Raw genomic sequence first — 22,420 nt, 5'->3', positions numbered from 1 at the left:
ATAAATTTTAATATTTTATTTAAACATTTTTCAATTTAAACTATCAGATATTTTTATATAGAAAAAAGGATTTATTTAAATTTTTTAAATATATTTATTAAAAATTTTAAGATATATAATATTAGTGTCGTACTGAGTTTCTCCTACTTCAATATATACCATCGGTGTGTGTTCGAGAACAGAGTTTGAAAAAAAAATAGATAATAAATTATTCTTTTTAAGTATTTTTTAAATTTTTTAAGTATTTGGATAATAATAAAATTATTAACATTTAAAATTAAGATAATCACTTTATTATCTTATTTTTTAAAATTATTAATTTGTGCTAATTATTTCACATATCTTATCTTTTTATTTTTTAAATTTGAATTTATTATTTAATAATAAAATTATTTATTTTAAATAATAAAATTATCAGCTCAGTATCTTTTATATTATCTATTTTAAATAATAAAATTATCAACTATAAAATAATAAAAAAATATCATAAATAAATAAAAAAGCTGAGGATATTATCGAAAATTTTAATATTTTATTTTTTTCATTTTTATATATAATATAAATTTAATTTCTTAATTAATCATGGATTTGCCACATGCTAATTGATTTCCCTTCTCAGGCCACTTTCCTGATTAACTCGCAAACCTCATTACATTATCCATTCCCAACTATAATAATAATAATGAGGGAGGGCAAAAGGGCAGTGATGTAATTTGACAAATAATGAGAAAGCTAACTGTATATAAATATTATATTACTATTATGCCGTCCATATGCTATGCGTCAAATTCAAATGAGCTTTGAATGAGAAGCCTCACATGTCCGATCTTCCATTAACGGCTCTAAACCATCTACCTCTCTGCGTACCTGAAATTTAAAAATCTGGGACCCACACCCCACTCAGTACAACGCGTTGATCCACTGGGGCCTTTTTCTCGACGCTGGATGATTAATGTCCCCTTCGATATTCGTTGATGTTATTGTAATAATAAGGGTGATATTAAGGATGAAGTTGGATGGTGACATATATGCTTATCCCTTAGGCACTAGGCTGTAGTCCATCTTATCTAATTGTAAATCTTAGAAATTGGAATGCTAATGCGAAGCCCACAAGTACAATTGGCGACAAGCGAAGCGAGTGCTGCCATTTTTCAAGGCTTAGCAAATGATCAACGCAACCGGCCGCCTCTTAGTGGGGACCCTTTTTTTCATATTATTTATTTTAATTTTGGATGATAAGAATGATCTCTGATGATGCCTTCACGTCCATTCCCTTCCCAATCTTCATTTCTCTAATAATAATTTTATTTCTTTCCCGCATCTGCAAAATTATTTCCATATTATCTTTATTTTTTTATTTTTAAATAGAAGAGCTAATCTCATCATATCTATATTTTTTAATTATAATATATGATTAACTCTGTTCAGAATGGGTTTTAAAAACATTATCGGTTAGGTCTATTATTACCATTTGTATCATACCCATGTGATTGGTTGTGTTATTTTCCTACAAGTTTGGAGGATATTATGCACTCTGCTTGCCACCAGACTTTGCACTGCAAGTTTGTTAGTATTTTTCTCCTTTTTCTTTAAAAAAAAAAAAAGATATTTATTTTAGTACTAATTAATATGTCAACAGCTTCGAAAAATAAACGTTGCTTAGAATGGGGTGGATGTAATTGTAAAAAGATCATCACTTTGAGTAAGGCTGATGATTTTGGTGAATGTTACCCAAGCTTTTTTTTTTTTTAATTGAGAAATTAAAAAGTAAAAAGTTGATTAGGACGAAGAGGATGGAAGTTAGAGGTATCTTTGCTTCAATTTCAAACATTATAAAAAGGCTTCAACATTTTTTTTTATTATTTACAGATAATATCTCACATATTAAATAGGAGGCTTAAGGCTCAAAACAAATTACTGGATAAAGAATCCAGCTTCTGGTTACAGGCCATGGTTCAAAGTAGAAGGGTCCAGCCTAGAAATGAAAGGATCCAAGGTCCGATAGAAACTCTAACCCCACATAGGGGACTCGCTCGATTGAGAAGAGAAGGCATGCGCACTTATCGCTGTCGACCAAGCATCCAGGAGAGGCAGAGACAGAGACAGAAACCACCAAGTGCGCCTGTAAAAAAATAACAAATCAAAAGTCTAGAGGCTCCTCAAACAACAAACAAGAGCTCCATCAAAGCTGAAGAACGACGAGGACCTAAAGCATAAACATGGGAATGTATCCAAACATGGAGAGTAAGGATAACAGTATGAGCTTCTTAATCATCTACAATATTCGGGCCCAAACCCACGCGAGTACCAAAGTGGCTCATTATTCATTGCTATTGTCCAGGTCCTAAATTTATCAAATTCAGGGCCCCGCACTTCAGTTGTCCAAAACGTTATCGGAAAATTAATTCATGAGTTCTTCTATTTCAAACGATTTAATTTTAGACTTCATTCAAATTTACCGGAAAATTTTACGTGTATAAATCACGAAATTTGACATTTCTTTGCTATCAAGTGTGAGTTTTTTTTTTCACTTATAAACTAAATAAAAACTCTTGGTTCTAATATATGAGTAAATTGAAACTTTTGAAATACAAAACAACTTGCAAATACCAAGTAGCTTTCCTCTTAATTGATAAATTAAATTGAATTTATTTATTTATGGTTTATATTTTGTATAATTTATTTTGAGTATTATTTTTTAAATTCAGTTATATTATCTAATGAAAAAAAAATAAAATTAATCAAACTGAATCCATTTTTATGTAATATTAACCAAGTTACAGTTTGATTAGACCTGGCCGATCCATGGTATGAAGCCCACATAACGAGGCCGAACCGTGGTCTAGATATCCGACTGCAAGGCCTAACTAGGGGTGTAATCGAGTCGAGTCGAGCCGAGCCGAGCCGAGCTTTGTAAAGCTCAAGCTCGTTTATTAAAAAAGTTTGGAAGTTCGAGCTCGAGTTCGAGTTCGACTCGAGCTCTAATATTTGATTCGAGCTCGGCTCGAGAATTAAATATTATAATCGAGTTCGATTCGAGCTCGACTCGTGAAAAGCTCGTTCAGTTTAATAACGAGCCTAATTCGAGCTCGAGCTCGAAAAGCTCGATTAAGAAGCTCGTTAATAAAACTCGAGCTCGAATTCGAAAAGCTCGATTAAGAAACTCGTTAAAAAAGCTCGAGATCGAGCTCGAAATTAAAAAGTTCGGTTTGAACTCGAGTTCAGGCTCGATCTCGAATTAATAATTACACTTTAATCAGTTTTTAATCATCATTAATTTAAATAATATAAAAAAAGAGAGTGCGCATAAAAAAAATTACATAACACAATTCATAACTAAAATAACACAAATAAATATAAATTCAACAACATAATAAAATTACACACAAAGTTTAATATCAAACGAATAAAGTTAATTCCAACTTCCAACAGTTGAAACAAGCTAATATAATTTAATTATCTTCATAATTATCTTCATACTTGTTCAACTAGTTAACTTGAATTTCAACTTCAACATCCATATAACCTTCAAATAACACCAAAAAAAAAAAAAAAACTCTATTAGCAACATAAACAAAATGTGTCATTATCTAATTAGTACTATAAATTAAAAAAATAAAAAAATAAATTAATTTGTACCTGAAAAATAATTATAACAACAAAGTTGAATGTTAAGGATCAAACCACTAAGGTAGCATGACCTTTTGAATATCATCTTTATCCTTTAATAATAATAAAAGAATAAAAAAAGTTAATTACATATTATTATTTGAAAATAAAAATAATAATGTGTTATTGAACTTACCTTCTTTTTTCTCTTGATGCTATAAAATGCTCGCAACCAATCAGCTCCACAAGTTAAAACTTGAACAGTTTCTGCTCCCAATGATGCTCTATGTGGATCAATAATTCTACCTCCAGCACTAAAAGCAGATTCTGAAGCAACAGTTGTTATAGGAATTGATAGTATATCATGAGCCATCTTTGATAATATCCTAAATTTCATGTTGTTCATCTTCCACCATTCTAAGGCATCAAAGTTAGAATCATCTTGACAAATATGAACATCTTCTTCCAAATACACATCTAATTCAGACTTTGGTTGCTCAATCACACAATCAACATTCCTAATATAGCTATAAAATTGTGTTCTTCCTCTGATTTTCCCTTTTCCACTTATAATACAACTAGATCCTTCTTTTTGAGTTTCACCACTACTAATTTCTGATCCAATACTTTTTGTTTTATGAGCATCTACATACTCATTATAAAGCATGCGCAATGTCTCCATCACAGTTGTAATATGCTCATCAGAATCAAACTCAGAATATATTTCTGGAAAACTCCATTCAATCAATTTCATCTTATTTCTTGGATCTAATATAGCTGATAGAGAAATCAACAAATTACAATCACCCCAATACTTATCAAATTTACATTTCATCTTACCAACCATGACTTTCATATAAATATTCCCATTTTCATGTGCTTCATCTAATAATTTTTTTATTGAATGAAGTTCATGAAGAAATAAATTTGAAGTTGGATATTCAGTACCTGAAATAACATTGGTAACTTCATTAAATTCTTCAAGAAAAGAACACACTTCCTTAACCTTTTGCCAATCATCCTCACTAGGCAAATATGTATAACTTGAATCTCTTTGCTGATATCGAGGGAAGACATCTTTAAACTCCAAAGCAGCTGATAACATGAAATAAGTTGCATTCCACCTTGTGCCACAATCTAAAAGAAGCTTCTTGGAAGGTAATTTCAATTGTTTTGCAATTTCACTAAAAATTAAACGGCGAGACTCAGAAGCAACAAGATGTTTTACACTTTCACGCACATTTTTAATTATATCTGCAATCTCAGACAAACCATCTTGTACCAATAAATTCAAAATATGTGCACAACATCTCACATGAAATAATTTACCATGAAGTGCAAGACTATTCTTGTAAGCAAGATTATCCTTCAACATCCTAACAGCAACATCATTATAACTGGCATTATCAACACTAATAGTCCATACCTTATCTTCGATGCCCCATTCAACTAAGCATTTTTGTAGCACATCACATATAACAACACCTGTATGAGGTGGTGGGACATCACAAAAATTTAAAGTACGTTTTTGTAACTTCCATTCAGAGTCCACAAAATGGGCAGTAACAACCATGTATGAAATGTGCTGCCCAGACTTCCATAAATCCGTGGTCACACTAACCTTGTCAGTGTCCTTCAGTAATGCTTTCACTTTCTTCTTCTCAATTTCATACGCAGAAAAACAATCTTTCCTTGCAGTTGCACGACTAACCTTCTGATAATATGGAGTTGCGGTTCTCATTAACAAATTGAAAACCTCATACTCTACAAAGCTGAATGACAACTCATGAACAAGAATCATATGAGCAATGACTTCTCTTACTTTTGCATGGTCATATTTAAAATTTTGCACAGAAGTCACACTTTCTGTCTCAGCTATGGTTGTTGTGATGTTGAGTTGTTGTTGCCCTTTCAAATTCACCTTCCTTCTTAGGCAACTCTTTAAATGTCTAAGCAAGTGTGTTGTGGCACCAGTTTTGCACACTCCAAGTTGGTGTTTGCAATGAATACATTCTGCCTTCACTGTTCCATCAGAAAGTGAAATTTCCTTGAACTCAGTCCACACTTTTGAAGTCCGCTTCCTTTTTTTCAGACAAAATGGACTTTCCTCATCTTCTTTTTCTTTATTTTGATTTGATTCATCAACATTTGTAGTGGCATCATCCATGGCTGGACTTGTAGATGAATCTTGAGTAGAAAGAAAAATAACAAAAGGCACTTGATCAATAGGAGTACTTAATTCATTCGAATTTACGTTTGACATTCTGTTAAAAAAAACTACATGTTAATTTTATTAAATACACAAATCTATTTTACAATAATGTATCATATCAATCATGTATTCATAATTAATGAACATATAATAAATATAAATGATTCAAATTAATAGAAATAATTTTATCCAAATGGTATACAAACAAGTTAGTAGAAGGACAGTAGGAATCTTGAAAATAAAATACTTTAATATATATAATATAAAAAAATATGCCTGTGAGTCTTGTTTAGGATAATTAACACACGACCAAAACAAGAAACAAACCCTACCCAAAATTTCCAATTTTAGGAAAAGTTGTTATAGAGCATTTCAATCTCTCTTTTCCTACAGGGCATTAAGAAAACATTCTTCTAATGGATTTGCTATCTTTTATAAAAAAAAAAAAAGGGTCTTGAGACTAACTTCATATCTGTTCTGATAGTAAGGCTAACCTAATTTCATATATGTTGAATGCACTGTTTATTTTATTGTTACAAAAGCTCCTATCCTATCAGGGTAAAAGTATGGAGATTATTTATCAAAAAATTTTATTCTATTGCGATTAATATGTTATATTAAAGTTGTAGAAAATTAAAAAATCAGATACTAATAATAATAATGATCATAAATTAAAAAAATCAAATGCAAATTATAACAATAAAGATAATTATATTTACATTAGAACCGATCGACGGAATGGCAGGATGTGGCTCAGCGATGGCGATCGGCGGTGGAGCTATGAATTCAACAATATCCTCCAGCAATGTGATGGGTCTTAGAAGGCTCTGTGATTGGCATGCGGCAGAAGGTGAGGCTGTGATTGGCATGCAATAGAAGGTCAGTGGTGGGATGGTGTTGGCATGCGAAAAGGTGAGTGGTGGGATGGTGTGCGGCAGCATCAAAAGTTTGAATTGATTAAATAATAATATTAATTTTGGTTAAAACTAATATTATTAGGTTATATGATTAGTTAGGTTATTATTAGTTACACAAAATTACGTAATTTTGATTAAAACTATTCAATTTTAATGAAAATGTATTTATTTATAATTAATTAATTACATAATTTAATTAATGGATTATAAAAATATTCTTTTTATATAATTAGAGTATTTCATTTAAAATTATATAATTTTAATTAAAATTATAAATTTTTTAGTAATAATTATATAAATATATTAATAATGATTAATTAAATATTTACAGTAGTATCTAGTTTAAAATTTTTTTTTATAATTATACTTTAATTTTAAAAAGTATCTAATTTTACAATTCAATTTATCAGATAATACTACTTGAATAATAATATTAAAAAGTACTTATTATTATTTATAATTTCTAAAAATATGATTTTTAATTATTTATAGTATTGATATAGGACTGATTAGATTTTTTTAAGTTAAAACTTTTAATCAATAATACTTTGTTAGGATGAAATTTGAAAACGAAATGTCAAAAATCGAAAACTCTTATTGATAATTATTATTTTTAATCAATAATGCTTTGATACTTAGTTAAAACTTTTAATTAATAATACTTGATTATATACATTGTTTACTTAATTAATTATTATTAATATACTTTAATAATTATTATCATCTTTTATATTGTATGCTTAATTATATACAAAATTTTTTTATAATTATACTTTAATTTTAAAATGTATATAATTTTTACAACTCAATTTATCATGTAATACTATAATTTTAAAGAATATTTATTATAATAATTAATATTAATTATTTGTGATTATACATTAATTTTATGAAATCTTATTATAATAATTATATACAAAAGATTTTTATAATTTAATTTTAAAGAATACTAATTATAATAATTAATCTTAATTATTTGTAATTTTCAATAGTATAAATTTCAAGTATTTATAATAGTTTAAATTTTATAATTTTATAATTATTTTTATTTTTTTAATAATATATGAACTTGTTCATAAATTTATTTAACGAATTAGTTGACCAATTTATTTAAACAATATTACTCATGAGCCTATTTAACAAGTCTGCTCGCGAGCCTTCTCAACGAGCCAGCTCGCGAGCCTTCTCAACGAGTCAGCTCGCGAGCCTAAAAACGAGCCAGCTCGTGAGCCTTAACGAGCCGAATACTATTGAGCTCAAGCTCAGTTCGTTTAGGTGACGAGCCTCAAAATTGAACTCGAGCTCGGCTCGTTTAAAAAACGAGCCGAACTCGGTCGAGTTTTTATCGAGTCGAGTCTCGAATAGCTCATGAATAGCTTGGTTCATTTACAGCCCTAGGCCTAACCCACGTTCCTATGCCCCATATGGCAAGCATACTGCAGTCGGAGGGCTATAGTGTCGGAAGGGTAAGGACGATAAAATAGCAAACCTTTAACACGAATAATTTGCATTACTTAGATTTAATTTGATTTGACTTTTAGCTTAAAAAATTTCAGTAAATTGATTTTTTGAAATTTGAATTAATTACAAATCAAATGGATTAATTACAATTAAATTGGCATGCGGATGTTTCTTATTAAAGATTCCTCTACCTCCGTACGTAATTTTCCGAGCCGTCATTTGCATTTGGCATACAAAAAAGTCAAAGAATTTAGCCATCAGAGAAGAAAACCCACGACCTCTAAACCGGAAACTTAAAAAGCCAGTTAATACCACCATCTGTCAATACAGTGTGTTTTTGTTGTTTTGTTATCATATTTCAAGGCCCAGAGAATTTCTTGCTTCTGCATATACAAGTAGCAGCTTTTCGAAGAAAATGTCGCAAAAATGGGAGGGAACACTAAGACAGGAAGGAAAGTGGTGGTAGCAGTCGATGAGAGCAACGAGAGCATGCACGCTCTCTCTCGGTGTCTCGCCAACCTCGTTTCTCCCACTTCTAATTGCACGTTAGTTGACTCGCGGTTGTCGAAATCGGTCAAAAATAATCTTTCTGGTTATCAACAATTTACAATTGCAGATAGTGGTGAAAGGATCGAATCCACAGGGAATTGAAGACTTACCTATTTTCCTTATCAAGACCAATAAAATAAACTGAAACAAAAATAAACTGCAAAAGAAGAAAACTGAAAACGAGATAAACTGAAACGAGATAAAACTGAAACGAGATAAAACTGAAACGAGATAAACTGAAACGAGATAAAACTGAAATGAGATAAAACTGAAAGGAGATAAAACTGAAAGAGAAATAAATGGAAAGCAAAATAAAGTAAAACGAGATAAAACTGAAACCAACTAAACTGTAAGTAAAATGGGGGTTTTGAGATTGATTTAATTAATCTAAAACTGAAAGCAATAAAAATAAGGCAAATAATAAAAATAAAGAGAAATAAATAATAAGAAAGATCTAGTTGAAGAATTGGATCCACTTTAATTGTTGGGATTGATCATTGACACTTAGTTTTCTTTGGGTTGATTCAATAGATTAGTTATGGAGATGGAAGACGCTTCTCACCACCATTATCTCTCCTTATGATTAAACCAATTAGGGAACGTCCTCTAATTAATTACTAATTAACAAATTGCCAAGGAACGTCCTTGGGCCTTAGGCATCAAAAAAATTGTCAATTGCATTAAGAAATAGAGAGATCCAATCCTAACTACCCAAACGTATGGAGATAACGCTAGATCATACAATTTCCTTGGGTTTTATCCCAAGTGTTCTTATGTAAGAATAATCTAAGCAATTACGGACTTAAATCATCCAAACTAACATATTATTACTTTGCAATCAAGAATCAACGTAGATCTAAACAACAAAGCAATATTGAAATCAAGCATGAAATTGCATAAATATTGAACAACCAAAAGTTAAACAATGTTTGATCAAGTCTCCCAATCCATAAAACAACCAAAGTATCACCTAATCTTCAACTAGAATAAAAGATTTCAGTCTCTCATGGCTGAAACAAAACCAAAAATAAAAGAAAAGAAGAAAGGTAGAAGAAGAGATGTGAATTTCGTAGGTGTCTCCCAAGGGGAGCTTAAAGGCCATGTAGAGGCTTCCTATGTGGCTTTTTATAGTTGAAAAGTGTTGCCCTAGGTCATACTTACTGCCCAAGAGGTATTTTCTGCCCAAGATGTGTCTGAAAAAGGAAAGAATCGCGCTTTTCGGCTTCAGAAGGAAGGCTGCGCGAAAATGCACTGCGGAAGGAAGTTGGTGCGCGCGGTTTGGTCTCAGAAAGGGAAGGAGGCGCAGATTATGCTTCCTAAATAAGTTTAGATGCTGATCTTGCTTCCTAATTAGTGTAGAGGCTGCCCAAGGTGCTGTCCATGTGCAACTTGCTGCTCAAGTTGTTGCAGAAAAGGAAGGTGGCCCGCAGATGGCTCTCAGAAGAGGAAAGCGCGCAGATTGTTTCTGAATAGGAAGGATGCACGAATTTTGGTCTTCAAAAGGGAAGATATGTTGTCCATACATTCCTTTTTAGGTGGAGCCTCTTTTGAAATTCGAATGTTGAACGCAGAAGAGGAAGAGCATCTCTTTAAGATCTTGCTGCCTAAATAGGAAGATATGACTGCAGTAGTGTGTGCACATTTTTGAACAAGGAAAGAAAGATCTGCGATTTGAATTTCAAATAATCTTCTGACTGAGCTTTCCTTGTTTGTTTTTGCTTCTGCACTTTCCTCATTTGAAAACTTTCCTTTTCTGAAAACTTTCCTTATTTGGAAACTTTCCTTATTTGGCACTTTTTGGCAGTTTTAAGAGCATTTTCTCCAGATTGTCTCTTTACACCTAATATCTGCAAAACATAATTAAAACCACAAAATTAAGCAAAAAAGATGTAAATAAACATCAAGAACATAATGATAAAATGGACTAAAATATGCTCTATCATTAGTTCTTCTCTACGTTAAGCCCCCACCTCCTATCTACTCTGCCTTCGACGTTGCAGGTTTCCATTTCTATAACTCTATTATTTTATTAACTATAATTCAAAAATAACCAGGGATAAGGTGATATTTGATTGCATAATGCATATTTTTTTATGTGATTTCTTCCATGGAAAAATATAGCAAGGACTTGGTGAACTCTGTTATGGAACGGGCAAAAGTTGTCTACAAAAACTTCAATGTAAATCATTCTTCATTTCTGCAGGCGTTAGGCGTTATTCTTTTCCTTCACTGTCATGGATTTGATATCCTGTTCAGGTAAAAGTAGAAAGAGCAGTTGGGAGCGGAGAGGCAAAAGATGTGATATGCAATACAGTAGAGAAACTTGGAGCTGACATCCTTGTCATGGGAAGCCACTGTTGTGGTTTCTTGAAAAGGGAATATCTAAAAACCAACGATTGTGTATAAATAAATAGACAGACATACAGACATTTTAAGTTCAGGGAGTCCTATCGTCGTTGTTGCAGAGCCCTTATTGGAAGTGTGAGCGACCATTGTGCCCAGCATGTAAAATGCCTAGTGGTGATCGTGAAGAACCCAGAGGAAAATTGACTTGACTTCCTCCCACAACTTTTCAAGTGATGATTCTAGCTGTCCACTAGCATCATGTGTACATAGACTCAACTTACCTCGTTATACAACTAGTTGAATGAGCTAAAAGTTGGCGAATAGTACAATTCCCCCTACTCTGGTGTTATATTAATTTCTTTCTTTATCATCCAAGAAAAAGCATATGCATTTGAGTAATCAACATAACTTGCTAAGTTGTTAATCCCAACAGAAATGATCCCGTGCAGACATGTGACCAACTCAAAACCTTTGGTGAGCTGAAGTCACAGAACACAACGTATTCCAGAGGAACAACTTGCTACGCTCACCAGATGAATACCCTTCCAATCAAGCACATAAACAATTCCTCTTCCTAGGTACCTTTCAGTTGGCAAAACACAGAGCGAAACATGAATCCATAGCAATCACATTTCATCCGGATTACAAGTGCATATGTGACTTGCAGTTGTTGAAACTGGTCAAAAATAACATTTTCAGTTATCAACAATTTTACAACTGCAGATAGTGGTGAAAGGATCAAATTCACAGAGAATTTAAAACTTACCTATCTTCCTTATCAAGATCAAGAGAACACACTGAAAGTAAAGTAACTGAAAGCAAAATAAAAATAAAGTGTAATAAAAATAAAAAGGGGTTTTGAGATTGATTGAATTGATCTAATGTTGAAAGCAATAAAAGAAAGCGAATAATAAAAGTAAAGAGAAATCAATAATAAGAAAGTTCTAGTTGAAGAATTGGATCCACTTCAGTTGTTGGGATTGATAATTGACACTTAAGTTCCTTTGTTTGATTCAATAAATTAGTTATGGAGATGGAAGATGCTTCTCACCACCATATCTCTCCTTAATAATAAATTAATTAGGGAACGTCCTTTAACCAATCACTAATCAACAAGTTGCCAAGGAACGTCCTTGGGGCTTAGGTATCAAAACAACTGTCAATTGCATTAAGAGATAGAGAGACCTAATTCTAACTACCCCAAACGCATGGTGATATTGCTAAGATCATGCAACTTCCTTAGTTTTTACACCAAGTGTTCTTGTGTTTGAACAATCGAAACAATTACAACACAATCGAAACAATTACAGACTCAAAATCATTCAAACTAATAATATATTACCTTGCAATCAAGAATCAAGTGGCTACATTGATCAAAATAACAAAGCAATAATGGAATCAAGCATGAAATTGCATAAATATTGAATAAACAAAAGTTAAACAATGTGTGTTCAGATCTCCCAATCCATAAAACAATCAAAGTTTCACCTAATCTTCAACTAGAATAAAAGGTTTCAGCCACTCATGGCTGAACCAAAACCAAAAAAAAGAAGAAAAGAAGAAGAGAAAGAAAGAAGAACCGAAGATGGAGAGCCTTGGAGCTTGGGCGGCCGAATGGAGAAGATGGGGAAGAGGATGGCCAGCTGGTTTAGGAGGTCTTTAAATAGATTTTAGGTGTTGCCCTAGGTCTTCCTTGCTGCCCAAGTTGAACTCTTGGCTGTCCAAGTGCTACCTATGCCGCCCAACCTTGCACATTAATGAGGTGGAGCCTCTCTTTTGAATTTTGAATTTTGAATGTGCAAGACTTGAGGTGGCATGTGTGTCTTCTTTGACAAGCTGAATTTGAATTTCAAATTTGAATATGCATCTTCTAAAGATTTGGCTTCTTCAATAAGGAAAAGGATTATTGAAGATCTTGAATTTCAAACTGCTCTGTTGACTGCACTTTCCTCATTTAGCACTTTCCTCATTTAGCTGAATCTTGATTTTGAATTTTGAATTCTCTTAAAGATTTAAAATTTAAATTTCAAATTACTTTCTTTATTTTGACTCTTTTCAAGTTGCACTCGACGTGCTTGCTCTCCTTTGCTCTATTTTAAGCAGTTTTAGAGGTATTTTCATCAAATTGTCTCTTTACACTATTTTCTGTAGAATAAGATCAAAATCATAAAATTAGGTAAAAAAAAGTGTAAATTAACATTAATATCATCATAATAAAATGATCTAAATTATGCTCTATCAATATACAATTCGAATATCCTGCAGGACAACCTGATAAAGTTGGACAATTAAAGACATTGTTGGATTCAGAATTGCAGTAGTAACTGAAAGCTTGCTATATCAACAATACATTGATTAGCTAAGGGTGTAGTGTACTACACATGTAGTTACAAAACTGAGCCTTGATCAACCAATTTCATGAATCACAATCAAGGTATCTGCTTTGTGTTCCAAATGGAATTAATCTCACAAACTAGACATCAAAGAAAAAATCTAGCCTAGTAGGCATCGAGTTGTTTCTATTGTATTATATAAGTGAGACAATCGAGTCAACAGCTAAACCTCTGATCAGCGCCATTATTATTTTAAGGGACCATTCAGGTATTTTATTGAGTGAAAATGATAATTTAATTTCTAATTTAATAAAAGGACTAATTAATTATATAATTTTTAAATATTAGATTAAATTATTATATAAAATTTTAAAAAAATTAGTTTGTGGGTTTATCTCAGGATGTCTAAATTATGCAAATAATTATTATCATTAAAGTAAATTAAATTAATTATAAATAATCCATAATAATATTATCAATATTATAATATTAAAAGAAAATTAAGAGAAAAATTATAATATTTTTTGCTTCTCTTAATTTGAACCATTTTAAAAATTAAAAAACAAATATATATACATATATATATATACATATATATATATATATTTTTTTTTTCCTCCATATTCTTACATAAGAAAAAATTATTTTCAGAATTCTCATCCTGATTATCTTTTCTTTTGTATCTCCGTAAGACCATAACGGCATTACTTTGGTACTTTCTCTCCCCCTCCAATTTTAAACACGTCATACTTGACACTTTGGCGGACCCCACTGACGGAGCAGGTCCAGCTCATCAAAATGTTCATTTACTGCCGAAGAAAATTGTTCCAGTAATAATATTCCCCTTGGGTGTTTTACTTGCATCTTATTCTCAAGCAGAAGCCCTGAAATCGGATTCTGTGGTTCCTTCCCAGGCTTAGAAGGATCGTCACAAAATCCCAGCTCCTGATTAGGAATCTAGAGTGAAGAAGCCATGTTTCTTCTTGATTGGTTCTATGGCATCCTCTCCTCTCTCGGTCTCTGGCAGAAAGAGGCCAAGATCTTGTTTCTAGGGCTCGATAATGCCGGCAAAACTACCTTACTTCACATGTTGAAGGATGAGGTTCGCTTTTTTCACTCCTTCCGCCTTTCTTGATTCTGTGATTTGTTCGATTAGTTTCTTCGATTTTATATTTTAAGATTGGGAAGCAGAGGGGACGTTTGAGATCTTTGATTTGCCTTCTGTCTTGTAAAATCTCTGTTATTACTCAGAGCAGGTGAATATTTAGCAAAAACGCCTTCGATTATCTCTGTAGTAGCTGCTAGTTTGTTTGGTATACCTAATTGATTGATTAATATTGCTGAAGCCAGTTGTTATTATAATTACTATTATCACTATATGTGTAAATTTCTTGTTAATTGGCCGGTTTCTAATTTTGGAAATTAAATTAATCTTATAATTCAGTTGAAATTTATGTGTGTATTTGTGCATGTTGCCTCTCATTTATTAGCTTTCCAACGAAGTGGTTTTACTCAACTGAGAAGTACTGTTTTTATTTGGGAAATTTTTATTCTGATTACAGAGATTGGTTCAGCATCAGCCTACTCAATATCCTACGTCTGAAGAGCTCAGTATTGGGAAAATTAAGTTCAAGGCGTTTGATTTGGGTGGCCATCAGATTGCTCGCAGAGTCTGGAAAGATTACTATGCCAAGGTAAGCCGATCATAACGATCTAGCTAGTTCTGCTTCTGCATCAATATTATAATAAAACTGTAAGCTATTCCAATGGTTTTTTTTGGGTTATGCATTCCTCTGGGTGCCAGCTGGCTTAACCAGTGAGATAACTTGGCATCCTTAAAGGAGTCCAAAGGTCAAATTCTACTTGTGCCTGATATTTGGTCGTAATGATTCTCTGTATATGTTTTCTAGCCCCATATTTTAGTATCTTTTTTTGTCAGCACAACAAAATTAGATAAACTTAATACCCTCAGCAGTATGTACTATGTAAGTCCAATTTTGATTATTAATAATTATATTCCAGTATCTTCCTTTTTTTTTTTCATATTTTGCACTTAGTCATGTATCTTCCTGTGTGTATTCCTGTTTAACTGACTTTTTCAATTCTGTACGTGAGTTTCTTTTCTTGTATCCTTCTTGAGGTGTCACATATTTAGGAACACCTTTATCGGAACCACATAATGCTGTGTTATGCATCTTATGCTTTTCAATAAGTCTTGGTAATAACAATCAATTTGTACCTTTACTTTAAGTGCACACATTGCATTCAGACACTTTTAAGTGTTAGTAACTATTTGGAAGGTTGTACTAGGGTATTGCTCTTGTGACATGCTATGGGTAAAAGTCAGTATGTTTTGAAGTGACTGAGGATAGGGATTAGTCTGATGTGCCACATATTTACTTGATTGTATTATCATTCTTTTTTCCATGTATTGCTACTCACTAGTAATATGAATGGCCAAATGTTGGTAATTTCTGTGGATTGAACTTCTTATATTTACTTACACTTTCTTTGCCAGTTGTTCAAGTGTTCCCCAAACATATGATATTGCCTTCCTCTTCATTTTTTTTTTTAAATTTTTTATTTAAGATGACTTTCATTGCTTGGCTATTCCAAATTCCTGTTGGGGGATGTGAGTGTCACCATGTGCATATACTTGTAAGAGCAATTATCTGCCAAATAATAATCTATGCTCGAGGGTTTTTTAGGAAAAGCTACACTTAGCACTTGCCATTTGTTGATTCTGGTTCCTATATATCCCTTTGAGGTTGGAAAACTAACAACTGTGTGACTAATTTGTTTTTATAGTGCTTTGGAAATTAAAGGCTGGACCTCCAAATTGTGATTGTTGGCAATTTTCTTTTTTCTTTTTGCCAAGTAATCTTATATCAGATTATTTTGGAATAGCATTTTCTTGTCATGAAAGTGATTAATCAGAAGTTGCTGAATTTGTTATCTCTGTATTTCTGTTTTCTGATGCTCTATATCTGGAATGGAATTGCAACCTTTTGCATATTCCATACTTCAATCAGGTTTGTTATGCTTTGAAGCTTGATATTTTTGTTGTTTACTGATGTTACAATTTTTTTTGTTTAGACTTGCATTTCTGCCAGTTAAATAGTTTCAAATGTGAACTGGGCCATTAACGTGTTTTTATTTGATACAGGTGGATGCTGTGGTGTACTTGGTTGATGCCTACGACAAAGAGAGGTTTGCTGAATCAAAAAGGGAACTTGATGCTCTCCTTTCCGATGAGGCTTTGGCTAATGTTCCATTTCTCATCTTGGGGAACAAGATTGACATACCTTATGCTGCTTCAGAGGATGAGTTACGACACCACCTTGGCATGACTAGCTTCACCACTGGCAAAGGCAAGGTAAACCTGGCAGACACAAACGTGCGTCCTTTGGAGGTGTTCATGTGCAGCATTGTGCGCAAAATGGGTTATGGTGATGGCTTCAAGTGGCTTTCTCAATACATTAAGTAAGGTAATTTTCAGGGAGATTATTGGCAGAACCACGGAAGCCGCCATCCCACCACGCCCTGTCCTAACAAAAAAGTTGTACTCATCCCCCGTTTAAATTGGATATATCGTGATCTTGATCTGTATGGAAGGAGGTATTAAAATCACTGCTCTGTAAAATTTTGTTGTGGCAGCAAGTTAATTCTTTTTTCTTGTAGTTTGTCGGTTGAGTTTGCCAACTCTTTGCTGTAGTGTTAGTACGGTAGAGCCAGAAAATTAAAATTTTTATTATATTATCGTTATATTTGTGTTGCAGTGAGGTAGTATGGAGTGTATTATTTGTTTTTATCTTACCTGGCGACACACACTGTTGAATGTATTTAATTTAGTTGTATCTTTACACCAGAAGATGCGCGAAGATATCTTCTCCAGCTTGTGAGTTTGTTCACGGTCATAGCCTCGTTGAGCCGCCAACCCATCTTCATTCAAGATGACTTACCGAGGATTTCAGATCCGAACAGAGAATTTGTGAAATTAAAAGGTTTAAATAGTTTGATTTAAAATTGAATTCGGTTTAATTTAAAATTGAATAAATTAAAAATTAAAATTTTGGTGTTTATAAAAATCAAACTGAATAGATTTTAATTAGAAATTAAATCGAATTGATTTAATTTAATTTGATTGATTTAAATTTTTAATAAATTTTTTATTTTATTTATTTTATTTTTAATATTTTAAAATTTAATTAAAATATTTTAATTTTAATATAATTTAATTTCTCAATGTTATTAAAAATAATAATAATTAATAATATATTATTATTATTGATCAATTTGATGTTAGTCATCATATTTAACTTATTGATTTAATTTTTATATTTTAATTAACGTTAATTAATTTTGATGAATAATTATTTTTATAAAATTAATTATCAGAAATAAGCAATAAATTTAAATTTTTTAGAATTTTTTTCTGCAACACTACATTAAAAACGTCTAAAAACATAAACACATTATATTTTTATTATTATATATAAAACAATATAATTTTATATAAATTTTATATATATATATATATTACTTACATGAGTCTTGATCAGATCAACCATATCATTGAATTTAAAACGAGATTTCACAATGTTTGATCTTGAGAAATAACTCAAGCCGGTCATAAATTTAATTATTTTTTTATCATTATCATTATTTTATTTAACGGCCGTATCCTAGAGGGCCGGCTAGAGTTTGCTGTCCAGCGCCACTTATCAATAAGCTATAACAATACATAATGCTTTGTTCGATCTTCATCTCCAAGTGACATGGGCCGTTTCTAAATGAGTGCTATTATGGGGTGTATGTATATTCAATTAAGATATATATATATATATATGATTAAAAAAGTTATCTAGTTTGTGTGGGAATTCGTGTGAACTCATGTACATGTCTAAAACCGGTAACTAGGATAAAAAAAAAAAATAATAAAGAGAAAAAAAGAAAGAAAAGAAATGGGTGGCATTTGCATTGCATGCGCATCTTCAGTGGAAACACTTTCTCCCTATAATCTAATATCCCTAAAGCTGAGCCTGAGCCTGAGCCTGAGCCTGAGCCTGAGCCTGAGCCTCATCATGACTACAAATGGTCTTCAAATTAAAACGCGCAGTTCCACGTCGGATATCCACACTAATAACTCGTAATACACGTGCCTTGGGATTTATATAAATAGAGCTACCCAAATATTCTCCATGGTTAAAATGAATGAAAGATAAAAATAGATCTATACATGGAAATTGTACATGAAACTTTGACACTATGTAGATATTAATATATGGAATGATAAAACCGACAAATGACTGAAATTAAAAATAATAATTTACATTATTTTTTTATTTTTTTATCTCATAATTTTTATTTATTTATTTAATTATTTTAAAATTATTATTTAATTTTTTCACTATAATAATATATAAATTTATTATTATAAATTTATTTTTTTTTAAATATCTTTTTATATTTAATGAAATTTAATATTTTTAATATAAATATAATTAAAAAGTTAATAAAAAAATTATACTATATAAATATTATCGAATGGATGCTAGACTATTATTTTAGTATTAATTTATATATTTTTTAAAATTACTATTAATTTATAATTTTACGAGGATATAAAATTAATTGCTGATAATTTGTGTTATATGCGACGAAGAGAATGTGACAAAGATCACAAAAGAGGAGGCCCCCGCAAAGCACCAAAGTTGGAAGTGGAACGTCCACACACAATCACAGTAGAAAGTAGAAAGTAGAAAGCTAAAAACTCCGCGTTTACGTTCCCACGTACTCAGCACGCACTTCACACCTCTCTCTCTCTCTCGAGCTTTGACTGTCTGACTCTTTCTCACTATTCTTCTATATATACCATACATCATTCCGCTTCTTTCACTTCACTTCCATTCAACCCAATTAACTCCAACTTCTCTTTCTTTTCTCTTCAATTTAATCTAAAATATGGGAAACTTTGCTTCCTGCTTTCATATCCCTACAACTGCGAAACTTATGGATTTTCACGGCAACCTCAGGCAACTCCTGCTCCCTCTTAAAGCCGCTGATCTCATGCTCGAAGAACCCGGCCACGTCGTCTCTTCTCTCCATGACCTCCGCCGTACTCGCCGCTTATCTGCCTTGCGAGCTGAGGATGAGATTTTCGCTGGTAAAATTTACATTTTAGTTCCTTTAAGTAAGGTCCATCGTAAGATTTCCGACTCCGAGATGGCAATTCTAGAGTCTGCTGAGAAAAGGTCAAAAAAGAAGCGGAGCGGCGCTAAGATTCTACCCGCTGTTCCTGTGACTGTGGAGGTAGAGACTGAGATGGTTGAGGCTTTGGAAGGGCTTGATTCGGGTTTTGGCAGTTGCAGGTTGGGGAATTACTGCCACTGGACACCTGTTCTTGAGCCCATCTTGGAGGAGCCTTGATGCCTCTAATTCTTTTCTTTTTCCTTAATTATGATTTTAGATGGAAAATTTAGAGACAAAATTGTAGGAATTTGAAGCATGAAGTTGTTCATATCATTTTTACACCACATATTTTATTCATTTCTTGATTCTTTTCCTGTAAATAATGTAAGAGAAGGTGTGTTTTTTTCTTTTTTTATGAAAAAATTCTCTCATAATTAATAGAGTTATTAATATTATAGCCTCATAAATCAAAACTCATAAATAATGCTTAGAATTACAAATAAAAAATATTATCCAATACAATTATTTTTTCAATCATTTAACATAATTAGGAATTCCATTTTTTATCAATTGAACATAAATCAAAACTCATAAATAATGCTTAGAATTACAAATAAAAAATATTATCCAATACAGTTATTTTTTCAATCAACATAATTAGGAATTCAATTTTTTTATCAATTGAAATTATGAAAAGTATTTTATTAAATATTAATGATCGCCGAGTTTCTATCTCTCGAATGGAGATCGGACTCTTAAAAAAAAAACAGGTTGTCCTAGAGAAGAAAACAAGTTTAACATTCCGTAGAACCCATTAAGCAGACTGATCCATAGTGCGTTATTCAGCCTGCGATTAAAATAGGCTAGACTCGCCTAAGACTTGGATCCATCAAAGAAGAGTTTAACTCGTGTGATGTGACGGTAGGTAAGAAAACAAGTCCAGCTACGCTGCAACCCTATGAGTATGCGCACCGAAAGAGAATTAAATGACCGTTTATCTGACGAAAATGGACAAACAAGAATGTCTGTACGTATGGGTCTTCATGACAAAAATAGATAGTACTGTAATAAAGTGACGGTTATGCGTTATTAAAAAATAAGAAAAAAGGAATAAAGGGAAATACGTGATTCTTCCGAACCAAAATTATACATATTTGTAAACTCTATTTTTTTATAACGAAAAAAAGATCATGTATTTATTAATTAAAACATACAGATGAAGAATATAGGTTTGAGAGGGGAAAAATGAATCTCGGTGATTTGAAGCCTGATATATTGTGGCTGATGATCTAAGATCCAAAAAATAGGGTTTTACAATGGGTTCTATAAGACTGGAAAAAATCTTAGACCTAGAGGAGAGTATTTCTCCTTTTATATGTTTCCTTTTGGCTGCTAGTAACGTGTAACAGAACGTGTATCATTGGACCACCTGTCCCTGCTACGTTGATACGGACGTACGAGGGAATCAAATCTCTGTCCCATGCGCAACGTCCCCTGATTCTCCCCAGGTACGCATGCGGATGGTCCCACAAAGCGAATGGGCTGAACTCCTTCTAGGTTCCGAACTGGGCCAGAAGATAAGGATAAGGCTAGGCCCAGAGGGGATATGTTCATTGGGCCGAATGAGCTGGGCCAGCCTGATTGGAGAATCTGACTGGAGTCCGGTCCTCAAGGCTGGCGGACTGGCAGGTTGGGCTTGGATCATAAGGAAGACCTGAGGGCCTCTAAGTACTGGGCTGATATCCTGGGCTTGGCCCAGGCCGGGGCGGAGGGATCCAGCGATCATCAATTGCCCCTTTACCTTCTCGTCAGTTATTGTCTGGCTGATGAGGGGGTAAATACCGAGAGTCATCATGACTGCGCCGCCAAAGGGCAAAACTGTTCAAAACATCTTTTCGGCTCTTTATTGTTTCATATTTCGAATTCTCTCTGTCTTTTCGGAAAGCTTGCTTCTCTTCTGCTCTCTGTTCTCCTTTGCCTTCTTCTTCTGCTTATCCATCTTTACTGTGTTTCAGGTACGCTTTCTTATTCCTCCATGGATAGTTCTAGTCTCCCCGATGTCGTCAACCTGGAGTCTAGCATCACCCCGTCTAACATTAGGAATTTCATCTCTAGGGAATACCTGGATACCCCTATTTACCACATCCGGGTTCCTTACCGTAATGAGAGGATTGTTCTTCCTGATCCTTCTCCCCCTGGCTTAATCGACCCTCAAAGGGACATCAGTTTAGTCTTCTTCCTCAAACAAAGGGAATACGGTCTGTCCTTCCCCTTTTCTTCTTTCTTTAAAGAGGTCTTCCAGTATTTCGAGATCACCCCTCGAATGCTAACCCCCAACTCTGTTCTTTTCATGTCTTGCTTTGAATCTGTGTGTCTGAGCTGGGGGTTTACACCCACATTTCACCTGTTCGTTAGCTTTTTCCGGCTAGTCAAAGCGAGCCAGAGATTTTATTATTTTGCCCCTCGCGGAGGGTTGTCCATTTTCACTGGTTACAAAGACTCCATCAAGGATTGGGTAGAGGGGTTTCTGGTGGTGGAGTTGAAGAAGAATACGGGATTGGCTTGGGAGCTCAATCTCCCCTGGGAAGGGGTCTCTCTGGGTTGTAACGACCTGCCCCAGTTGAGCCTTACTGAACAGGTTGGGTTTCTTCGTCTGACTTCTGCGGGCAAGAAGTACGACGTCGAGACATGTATGTTTGCCTGTAATCTTAAGGATGTCCAGGATGCGGGTATTGTGCTTTGTCCAGCCGTTTTGCTTTTTCTTTGTGATTTCTACTAGGGATTATGCTAACCCGTTCTAA

The 22,420-nt window shown here is 33.1% G+C and overlaps 3 protein-coding genes across 3 annotated transcripts; 2 read left to right on the top strand and 1 right to left on the bottom strand.

Moving 5' to 3' along the window:
• Positions 1-3,484: 3,484 nt before the first annotated feature.
• Positions 3,485-4,984, bottom strand: LOC110619019 (zinc finger BED domain-containing protein RICESLEEPER 2). Its single transcript, XM_043962109.1, has 2 exons — positions 3,806-4,984; positions 3,485-3,526 (listed from the first exon to the last, which is right to left on the bottom strand). Exons 1-2 carry the CDS (start codon positions 4,982-4,984, stop codon positions 3,485-3,487), a joined length of 1,221 nt encoding a protein of 406 aa, XP_043818044.1.
• Positions 4,985-8,625: 3,641 nt separating this feature from the next.
• Positions 8,626-11,298, top strand: LOC122725156 (universal stress protein Sll1388-like). The gene is made up of 5 exons (XM_043962076.1): positions 8,626-8,738; positions 10,690-10,767; positions 10,843-10,927; positions 11,005-11,121; positions 11,212-11,298. Exons 1-5 carry the CDS (start codon positions 8,626-8,628, stop codon positions 11,296-11,298), a joined length of 480 nt encoding a protein of 159 aa, XP_043818011.1.
• Positions 11,299-14,258: 2,960 nt separating this feature from the next.
• On the top strand, positions 14,259-17,192 carry LOC110613669 (GTP-binding protein SAR1A). The gene is made up of 3 exons (XM_021754899.2): positions 14,259-14,529; positions 14,990-15,121; positions 16,594-17,192. Exons 1-3 carry the CDS (start codon positions 14,401-14,403, stop codon positions 16,912-16,914), a joined length of 582 nt encoding a protein of 193 aa, XP_021610591.1. The 5' UTR covers positions 14,259-14,400; the 3' UTR covers positions 16,915-17,192.
• The last annotated feature ends 5,228 nt before the right edge of the window (positions 17,193-22,420 follow it).

Source organism: Manihot esculenta, chromosome 1 (genome assembly GCF_001659605.2).
Source record: "Manihot esculenta cultivar AM560-2 chromosome 1, M.esculenta_v8, whole genome shotgun sequence".
Classification (NCBI taxonomy): Eukaryota; Viridiplantae; Streptophyta; class Magnoliopsida; order Malpighiales; family Euphorbiaceae; genus Manihot; species Manihot esculenta.
This window is presented reverse-complemented; position numbering and strand designations above follow the sequence as displayed.

Bases quoted from the DNA above. Each gene is read 5' to 3' on its own strand.
- LOC110619019 (XM_043962109.1), bottom strand. From the start codon at position 4,984: ATGTTGAAGGATAATCTTGCTTACAAGAATAGTCTTGCACTTCATGGT. The intron at 3,527-3,805 runs GTAAGTTCAATA...TGTTATTTGAAG, and splicing joins GCATCAAGAGAAAAAAGAAG to GTTATATGGATGTTGAAGTT.
- LOC122725156 (XM_043962076.1), top strand. From the start codon at position 8,626: ATGGGAGGGAACACTAAGACAGGAAGGAAAGTGGTGGTAGCAGTCGAT. The intron at 10,768-10,842 runs TATTATTTTATT...CATATTTTTTTA, and splicing joins GGTTTCCATTTCTATAACTC to TGTGATTTCTTCCATGGAAA. The intron at 11,122-11,211 runs AGGGAATATCTA...CGTCGTTGTTGC, and splicing joins ACTGTTGTGGTTTCTTGAAA to AGAGCCCTTATTGGAAGTGT.
- LOC110613669 (XM_021754899.2), top strand. From the start codon at position 14,401: ATGTTTCTTCTTGATTGGTTCTATGGCATCCTCTCCTCTCTCGGTCTC. The intron at 14,530-14,989 runs GTTCGCTTTTTT...TTCTGATTACAG, and splicing joins TTCACATGTTGAAGGATGAG to AGATTGGTTCAGCATCAGCC. The intron at 15,122-16,593 runs GTAAGCCGATCA...TATTTGATACAG, and splicing joins GGAAAGATTACTATGCCAAG to GTGGATGCTGTGGTGTACTT.